The sequence below is a fragment of the Engraulis encrasicolus genome, chromosome 18, assembly GCF_034702125.1.
Source record: "Engraulis encrasicolus isolate BLACKSEA-1 chromosome 18, IST_EnEncr_1.0, whole genome shotgun sequence".
Taxonomy (NCBI): Eukaryota; Metazoa; Chordata; class Actinopteri; order Clupeiformes; family Engraulidae; genus Engraulis; species Engraulis encrasicolus.
The window spans coordinates 11,464,354-11,474,353 of record NC_085874.1 but is presented as its reverse complement, the minus strand read 5'-3'; the positions used below and the strand labels follow the sequence as shown (position 1 = coordinate 11,474,353).

At 43.1% G+C, this 10,000-nt stretch overlaps 2 protein-coding genes across 4 annotated transcripts in view; both read right to left on the bottom strand.

The window, feature by feature from the left end:
- The window catches only part of adgb (androglobin), an 88,390-nt gene extending 86,877 nt beyond the window's left edge, over window positions 1-1,513 (bottom strand). The window contains exons 1-2 of one of the 2 annotated variants that reach the window (XM_063223016.1): window positions 1,329-1,513; window positions 193-367 (exon numbers count right to left, since the gene is read on the bottom strand). In XM_063223016.1, coding sequence (XP_063079086.1) covers window positions 193-367; window positions 1,329-1,408 — 255 coding nt within the window. In that variant the 5' untranslated portion in view covers window positions 1,409-1,513. The remainder of the gene's footprint in view (window positions 1-192; window positions 368-1,328) is intronic. The other variant, XM_063223017.1, reaches the window with a different exon arrangement.
- Window positions 1,514-3,684: 2,171 nt separating this feature from the next.
- rab32a (RAB32a, member RAS oncogene family) overlaps window positions 3,685-10,000 on the bottom strand; it is a 49,602-nt gene continuing 43,286 nt past the window's right edge. For both annotated transcript variants that reach the window (XM_063223023.1, XM_063223022.1), the window contains exon 4: window positions 3,685-6,857. In XM_063223023.1, the coding sequence (XP_063079093.1) occupies window positions 6,708-6,857 (150 nt within the window). In that variant the 3' untranslated portion in view covers window positions 3,685-6,707. The remainder of the gene's footprint in view (window positions 6,858-10,000) is intronic.

Here is a 10,000-nt window from a genome sequence, read left to right as displayed (position 1 = left end):
CTGATCCCTTACCATTAGGCCAGACTATCGAGTGAGAGAGGTACCTCTCCAGCGTAGCGTGCTTCGCCTTGAACTGTACTATGCACATTCACATACACATTCACACACACACACACACACACACACACACACACACACACACACACACACACACACACGTGCACATATGACCTGTCATGGCAAGCCACTTACTTGATTCAACGGTGTGTAGGTTCCCTTGCCACCCTTGGAGTCTTTGCTTTTGGAAGCGTCCCATTTCTCCGTGCTGACCTCCGCCTCGTTCCACTCGGGCCAAATTGGGGCGCGGATCCCCCTCGAGTCGTTAAGGCCCTCTGCAATGCTAGCCACAATGGAGGCAGTTCTGGATCTGGATATGTGTATGTAGGCCTATGTATTTATTTATTTACTTATTTATTTATCTATTAATTTTATGGTCTAGCATCGCACCATAGGGGATAATTGCGGCTGGGCCATGAATCTGGCTTGGCGCTGCCCTCTAATTACAAAGCTCTAGGTTTGACTCTGTGTAGCAGATAATTGGCTTTAGCCCAGTGACAACACAGTTTGAACCCCAGTTTGAACCACAGCTTTGCCTATGGTGCGATCCCAGACTACACACTTCCTGTTATAGCCAAATTCATATGCCTCTTGGCTTGACATGGGGTCTAGCCTAGTTCATTTACATATCTTAAAAATAGAGCATGTAGGATTGTGGACAGAATGGCTATTGCAACTGATGCCCATTGCAAACAGTCATAATGCTGCCCATTCCAAAATCTCTTCGTTTAATAAACACATATTTTTTTGACGCTGAAGATGGCTATTACTGGAAAATCAACATGGCAGACACGAAGAAGATCCATCTTATTAAATTAAAAGTGTAATTTCCTAGTCATAATGAATACTTGGGAATTGGCATTGAAAAATAGGCCTACTCAAGAGAAAGATATTAACTTTGTGAATAGGCAGCATGAATTGAAGGGGGGAAAATATACACGTAAGCTAGTAAAAAAGCATTCCCCACCTTTTAAGTAAGTTTTATATATTATCAAGTAACAACGTGAAGAGCGGTTCGGCTACTGAAAGACTATCTGGCATAATAGCTACATGCACTTGGTTGCATGCACTTATTGTATTGGGACAATTAGACTATGTCATTCAATGCCTCCCCTGCCAAATAATCAATGCAAAAGGCTTGCATCTAGTTCTATCGTACAATACAACGAACGCATTATTATTTAGCCTAGGTATACCACCCTACTGCACTCCCAGTACCCTACATGTACCACTAGTATATAGTTAGCAAGAAAGCGCTTGCTTTTACTTACTCTTTACTCGGTGTCTGCCCCCCTGGAGAAGAAGTGACTCGACTGGAGGAACCGTCCTTTTTGTTAATGGTTTTAGGCATTGTGAAATGTCTGCATGCAATTTATCACACTAGAATCATTGCCGTGTGATGTTAACACATGGTTTATTTTGCTCTGTCGAGCTTTCCTAGCTTACAACCACGACTCCTAAAGTTTGCTTCCGTTGCCTAGCAACGGTACCTCGTGAGCTCCTGACAGCAAATTGAAGCTTGCGCCAGAAAGGCTGTGCTTGCTCCCACCGGGCATGCACGCTTTCACTTGATCCAAATTGGTCACTGGAGATGCTAAATTCATTCCTGGTACCACGCTTGGTTGGTATTGTAAATTTGACAGGAAAGCATTTTGAGCCAAACAGCTTAGGTAGGCTTCTGCTTCATTAGATGACACACACACACACACACACACACACACACACACACACACACACACACACACACACACACACACAGGCCTACACACTTTTTTTCATTTGGGCCGACAGTTCTTGGCTTAAGCCTTTTCACCCTTAAACCTTGCGAACTGGTAAGCTTTCTCTTCCTACAAGTGGTTTTCGTACAAGTAGGCCTAGGCCTAGTGCCTGGGTTCAAAGGATTATGTGCAAGGGCATCTTGCAAGGGCAAGTCTGTGGGGAGGAAAAAACATTCTGTAGGCCTAAGGGTACATTGACCTAATTTAGGGATAGTTGGCCTGATATAGCCTATTGATAATAACCCCTAAAGGGTAGAGCCTATTTCCCTGTAATCCCTGGGGGCACGCCCATCTAGAAACCGTGCCACAACAGGGGGGACACGTCGTTGACATAACGAAATAGTGGACACTGGGCGTCAGATGTGTCGGCCCATTGATCCATCTTTAATAATATAAACAATGCACTGCCGATTGTAATATTGTAGAAAAGCAGGGGGTTGGCATGTAGGGCTAGATGCCAAAAATGCCTGGCAGCCCTGCACACACAAGCCTCATAAGTAGGCCTAGCCTCACCAGAACTGACATCATTGACCTCTCTCTCTCACACACACACACACGCACGCACGCACACACACACACACACACACACACACACACACACACACACACACACACACACACACACACACACACACACACACACACACACACTTTTTCTCTCTCTGAGACACACATCAGCCTTATCCCAATCACACCAGCCTTCTTATCCCCTACCTAAGTCTCTGCCCCTTCCAGCCAGCTCATGGGGCTGATAAAGTCAAACATTTTGACTGGGCTATAGACAGATCAAACCTATTTTTCGATCAACCTCGTATTCCCAGACAACATATATGCTGTACCTCAGAATTAATGATAACAATGGTGTGATAGTCGACTTCACTTGTCAAGCGATTTGTAAGTTGTGTGCGTGCAAAAATATGTAAATATTTGATCTACACAACAGAAGTTGCTTCTCTGATGTGCAGCCACTTCAACCGCGGTGCAGGGCCTTCATCTTCAGCCTCAGTTCACGTGAAATACCACGTGAGGCGCACGTTGTAGTCTCTTCCCCAGTTTCGCACAAACACTGAAACAAATGCTCTCAGCCTGACGAAAATGACTGGTCTTACGACGCCAATCCAAACCTTTAAAATTCACTACTATCATTTGTGAAATCCATGCCAAACGGAATCAGGATTTAGCTGGACTCGCTCTATTCACTCCCATTCAAAATTTTGTGAGATACAGCCCCATGGACCGAAAGTAGAAGGGTGTGACTTAGGTGCCCTATGATATCGGTTGACTAGTCTAGATTTCCATTCACTGACCCCTGATGTCTTAATCTGACATCTTTGACCCCCCCACCCCTCACAAACACACCCACACACACATTTTCCCACACTAGTCTGTCCCTTTGCTCCCTAGACTCAGAGTGTCTTTCCACAGTAACCCTCAATTCACAGTCTTGACCACAGTGTTGTAAATACATATAATAATAATATAATAATATAAAACAATATGATATAGATTTATATGTTTTTACTCTGAAAATGTTTTTGACACCCCATTTTTTTACTGCGTGGGCAGCTGCATGTGGGACACTGGCGGTTCTACAGTGGGCACACAAAATGTACTTAAGTAGTATAGTATAGTATAGTATAGTATAGTATAGTATAGTATAGTATAGTATAGTACAGTACAGTATAGTTATAGTATAGCAGTAACTCTTCATTAGTAATAGGCTGTTTTAGTAGACTTAACTGCTTTTTCCTGATTGCTAAAGCTTATTTTGTTACCTAAGCTGAATTCTTCACACAAATACAACAAATACAAAAATAAATTAAACTGAATACACAAATGTGTTGTTCAATAAAAGCTTTATTATTTTGATCCTTCAAAAGGTCTTTACACATGTAAACTGGACCAGTACTGAAAGTCCTCCATTTATAAAAACAAAACAAGGAAACAAGGAGAAAAAAACAAACCAAAACAAAAAAACATGTGTTTGATTCATAACAAAATAGTAGTATGCAACGGGGGAGGTTTCCTCGCAATACACAGTGTTAATACATTAAATATCACTTAAAGACCAAACTAATTTCTACTGAGTGCCTCGGCTGTCTGTACCTTGTTGCTCATGTGTTGTCAAATTCTGCACATACAGAACAGTATAGATTTCAAGTCGTAAAACAAAAACATCCGATATTCAATGACTGTGAGGTACTATAACTTTCTAACTCTCTCTCTTTCTCTCTCTCTCTCACACACACACACACAATCCTATGGGAGCCTCTTATTCCAATGCATTCTAGGTGTAGCCTTGGATCTGATAATAGGTCTCCTGCTGGATCATCACAAATACTATAGCAATGCTACAGGACAGAGGCCTGACACACCAAGTTTGGTTCAACTGGCTCCTTTCAAATCAACACAGTCTCATCCCAACTCGCCAATTTCTGACAACCATTGACCAGACTGCAATTTTTGACGTTGAGGTCATATATGCCACGTCGCATGTTGACTATGTGGCCTAAAACTAGACCTTTCCCTCACCCTAACAGTCAGTGAAGTTATGCTGCCACAAGGGGGTGCCTTTGAAGCGCACGTCACATTTTGACTCCAAGGGCATACCTTAGACATAAAAAAATACAGTCCGGTCAGTGGTCAAAGGTAGTCAGAAATTGACGAGTTGGGATGATACACTGTAGTTCAAATGTCTCGGTCAGAGGACTGGGCAGAGCTAAAAGCAATTACAACACTGATTTCGATGTCATGGGCCAATTGCTCGTGCAAAGGAAGAGTCAAGAACGGGCAGGTTGACTAGACTGTCTTGAGGAACAAATTGTAAGTTCTAAGACTAAGTATCACACGGATCTTAAGTATCTCCTTAAGTATCACACGGATACACTGACAGACACAGCATGGACGCTGGTCCAACAATACTTCCTGTGTTTTTTTGGCAATACAATGCTTTTGTTTTTCTCAGTATTGGTGTGGCGCGCGCACACACACACACTCTCTCTCTCTCTCTCTCTCTCTCTCTCTCTCTCTCTCTCACACACACACACACACACACACACACCGCAATGTAGACAAAGTGGTTACATCGACAGCGACAGAGATGAAAAGGAGGGCCAGGCCTGGTAAAAGCTGAGGGACACACTACACTTTGACAGAACTATCAATGAGGAGAACCAGATGTTGCTTTGGAGTGAAGCACTGTGGGGTAGTGTGATAGAGGATAGAGGATAGAGGATAGAGGACCTTCTGAGATAGGCCACCTTGTCAGCGCAGGACGGCCTTGTGTTTCGCACCTTTTGTTCTGAGCATGCTCGCGAGTGCAAAGGTCAAAGTACAGAAGTGAAAAAAAATGAAAAAACAACAACAATAACAACAGCAGAAAATAACGAAAACAATAAGACGATAAAACAAACCCATTTGAGAAAGTTAAGTTCCTGCCAGGGATTCCTTCTGCCAGTGCTCTTGATACATACAATACTCTTGTCAAGCCAGACTATAATATGAAAGACAGTAAATTACACTGAATAAGTAGATGAGCTCACATTTTTGTATGCTTGCCATCTACGGATTTACATATTTTGTATGCTTGCCATCTACGGATTTACCTGTTTTTGACTTATGATATTGTGATAATTCATGTACAACTTTCAAAAGTCCAGACATAGGCCTACATATTGTACATATTGTGCATTAGTGTAATGGGGGCTCAACTATCTTTTGATGAGGTTGGGGGGGGGGGGGGCATTCCTTCAGTTGCCACTGTTGCACATCATGACAATAGAAAAACATACCAAAGGCACCGCCTCTGTGGCTGTGGCTAATAACGAGCACTCTAGACTGGCAGAGCAGGCACTGTACAGGGCAACACATTCTTAGAAGGAAAAAATGGCAGGGTTTTAAAGCTTTCTGAACTGGGGATTGACACCTCTGCACCTCAGCACCTCATGTCACATCGTGTCATTGGTGTCACATGTTGTCAAATGGCGTGAGGGGTTGCAGGTGGCACCTTCGGGCTGGCAACACCCCTTCAACTCAACACGTAATAACGTGTCATATTTTGACATGAGCGTGAAGCGGAGGCGCGGAGGAGGCGGGTTCGGACTAACTTACTGGGACTAAGACTTTGCCTCACTCTCTCATGTCATGTCATGTCATGTCTTTGTTTCATACTTATGTCATGTATGGGCAGGGCCGGATTAAGATTGCCCTGGGTGCCTAGGCTACAGGTTTCGGTAAGCCCCCCGCAGTAAAAAAAAATCTTGACAAAATTACATAAACATGAGCTATTAATTCAGTCTGGCAACTATAGAGAGAAGTATTAACAAGAGATGGATTTTTCGTTACGTCATCTGCAATTCGGCAAAATTGTTTTTCCCCCTTTGACCAATCTGGGGCCTCCTGGCCGGTGGGGGCCCCTAGACTGCAGCCATATCTAGCTCAGATGGATGGGTGGGCCATATTGGCAGGACACGTGGCATGATGGGTGAGAGGTACAGTGGGAAGAAGGGTGGCAGCTTTAAAAGTTATTGATTTTGGTGCACATAGTGACTGATGTTCGACACATCTGGACCCCGTTACTCGAAAGCATCGTTGCTAACCAGTTAGCAACTTACTAGGTTTACAATGGGAAATTGCATTGCAGCCAAGTAAGTTGCTAACTTAGTTAGCAATGATGTTGTCGAGAAACCCACCCCTAGTGTGCATCAAAATAAATAACTTTAAAAAGTATTCTGAGTATGCTCCGGTCATCCCTGGGTGTAGTCGATGAGAATGAAGTAGCCCAGTTTGTCCTGATTCTACTGTCCTCGACTGTGAGCACCAACGAGGCTGGAGTGCAGACATCCTTCTTCCCGGGGGGGTGGGGTAGTGTTGCTAGCAGCAGCCTGGCTTGCTCTCTGCCGTGGCGGGGTCCTGCTCTAGGCGCACGCGGTCCCCGTTGCTCTCCTCGTAGGGAAGGCCCTTGTCGTTCTGAAGGATGTGCTCCACCAAGAAGCGAGCCGCCTCATCCACGTTGATGTTCTCCTGCACACACATACACGCACAGACACACAGACACAGACACAGACACAGACACAGACACACACAGACACACACACACACACACACAAACACACACATACACGCACAGACACACAGACACAGACACAGACACAGACACAGACACACACAGACACAGATGTAAGTTTACAGAGTTAAAATTATGAAACGCACATTAATGTCCTCTGGTACTGGCCATGTGGTGAGTGCCTCACAAAGCAACCGAATGCTACACCTGCATTTTTTTGTTTTAAAATGTGGTCTTTAAAGCCTAAATTCAGACAGGACAGTTTGAGAATGTGACAGGAAATGAGGGGGAGGAGGATCGGGGAATGACCTCGGGCCAGGAATCGAACCCGGGTCCCTATGTGTAAATCTACTTTCACATACAACGCTACTAGTTACTCGCTCAGCAAGTGAAGACAGTAGAATGTCTATGTGTTCCAGCAAGGCGAGGAGGCAAAGAGAGTACAAGCAATGCAATGCAGATTGCGGGCAGATTTCAAGATAAACTAGAAATGCATTCTCACAGAAAATGCTGGAAGCGGGCTTGCCTTTTGGGGCAGAGATGAAACAAAGTACTATTGAGAAAACAAAGCTAAAAGAAATCTTGGAAAAACTCCATCCACCCAGTCAGAAGTTATGGGCCAAACAATTCAGCCATCTTGGATTCAGCCATCTTGAAAGTGTTGTAGCTCTGCGTTTTGGGGATATACTAAATGACATACATGGTATTTTAAGTTGGCTAAGGAACACTGCATATGATATAATTTTGAAAATCAACATGGCTTCGAGCGGGATTAGAACTCACAACCTCCATATCTGTAATCCAACCCCTTTGCCATTGATATTAAATGACATACAATACATGATATTTGAAGTTGGCTAAGGAACACTGCATATGATATCATTTTGAAAATCAACATGGCTTCGACTGGGGTTCGAACCTCCAACCCCCATATCCCTAATTCAGCACATTTGCCATTCATACTAAATGACATACATGGCATTTTAAGTTGTCCAAGGAACACTGCATATGATATAATTTTGAAAATCAACATGGCTTTGACTGGGATTCGAACCCCCAACCTCCATATCTGTAATCCAGCACATTTGCCATGCATACTAAATGACATACATGGCATTTTAAGTTGGCCAAGGAACACTGCATATGATATAATTTTGAAAATCAACATGGCTTTGACTGGGATTCGAACCCCCAACCTCCATATCTGTAATCCAGCACATTTGCCATGCATACTAAATGACATACATGGCATTTTAAGTTGGCCAAGGAACACTGCATATGATATAATTTAGAAAATCAACATGGCTTCGGGTGGGATTCGAACCCTCAACCTCCATATCTCTAATGCAGCGGCATGCATTACCACTAAGCCAAGCAGCTAATTGTCATGCATAGTCCAGCAAGACTATATTACATTGCATTGCAGAGCTGAACAATACACTTCTAGAATGGTTGCTCGCACCTGCTCGTTAAGAATAGAATCTTGAGACAGTGACAGTTGAAATGGAACCCTTCACTGGCTGCACCTGTTGTGATTGACTGAAAGACAGTTAGTATTGAGAATGAGTTTTTTGTCTTTACAACATCGTTGTAAAAAAACTAAAAGGAGTTGGCACGTGTCCTTTTCACAGATCGGAGTCATGCTTGTGATCTCTCTAACAGTCTTTGAATGAAGTTTATAGGTTAAATTTTTCAGGCACAAATGGACCTCCGTGTGGGACATGCGCTGATCTCTTGAAAAATGCACTTTTCGAAAGACTGGGATTCTCCATAGACCCAGGCCTGTTTTTTTTACAAACCTGCCATTTAAAAAGTATTGGGAGTTGGGAGATGAAACTTTCACAATTTGGAGACATCCCATAGAGCTCGCTAACAACGCGTCAACTAAACTTCTAGGTGAAAGTGTTGATGTTTTATGACCGAAAAAGCCTCCTACACTCTAATCTCTAGAGTGGCGGAACTGTCGTTCATGAAGGTTCCACCATGGTTTTGAATGGGGACCCAGGCTTTCACTAAATCGCCAAAAACGGGAAAACGACAAGAGACACGGAGAAGCCTATAACTGTACGCGATCTCCAAGCCGAGCCGGTCGTTTTAGTGTTTGAACGGTGTCTCTATCTCGAAAGGCCTAGGAGGAGATCCATTTTCTATTTTTTACTGCCCCTGCACAAGACCAATAATAAACTAGAAATGCATTCTCACAGAAAATGCTGGAAGCGGGCTTGCCTTTTGGGGCAGAGATGAAACAAAGTACTATTGAGAAAACAAAGCTAAAAGAAATCTTGGAAAAACTCCATCCACCCAGTCAGAAGTTATGGGCCAAACAATTCAGCCATCTTGGATTCAGCCATCTTGAAAGTGTTGTAGCTCTGCGTTTTGGGGATATACTAAATGACATAGATGGTATTTTAAGTTGGCTAAGGAACACTGCATATGATATAATTTTGAAAATCAACATGGCTTCGAGCGGGATTAGAACTCACAACCTCCATATCTGTAATCCAACCCCTTTGCCATTGATATTAAATGACATACAATACATGATATTTGAAGTTGGCTAAGGAACACTGCATATGATATCATTTTGAAAATCAACATGGCTTCGACTGGGGTTCGAACCTCCAACCCCCATATCCCTAATTCAGCACATTTGCCATTCATACTAAATGACATACATGACATTTTAAGTTGGCCAAGGAACACTGCATATGATATACTTTTGAAAATCAACATGGCTTTGACTGGGATTCGAACCCCCAACCTCCATATCTGTAATCCAGCACATTTGCCATGCATACTAAATGACATACATGGCACTTTAAGTTGGCCAAGGAACACTGCATATGATGTAATTTTTTAAATCAACATGGCTTTGACTGGGTTTCGAACCCCCAACCTCAATATCTGTAATTCAGCACATTTGCCATCCATACTAAATGATATACATGTATGGCATTTTAAGTCGGCCAAGAAACGCTGCATATGATATAATTTAGAAAATCAACATTGCTTCGTGTGGGTTTCGAACCCTCAACCTCCATATCTCTAATGCAGCAGCATGCATTACCACTAAGCCAAGCAGCTAATTGTCATGCATAGT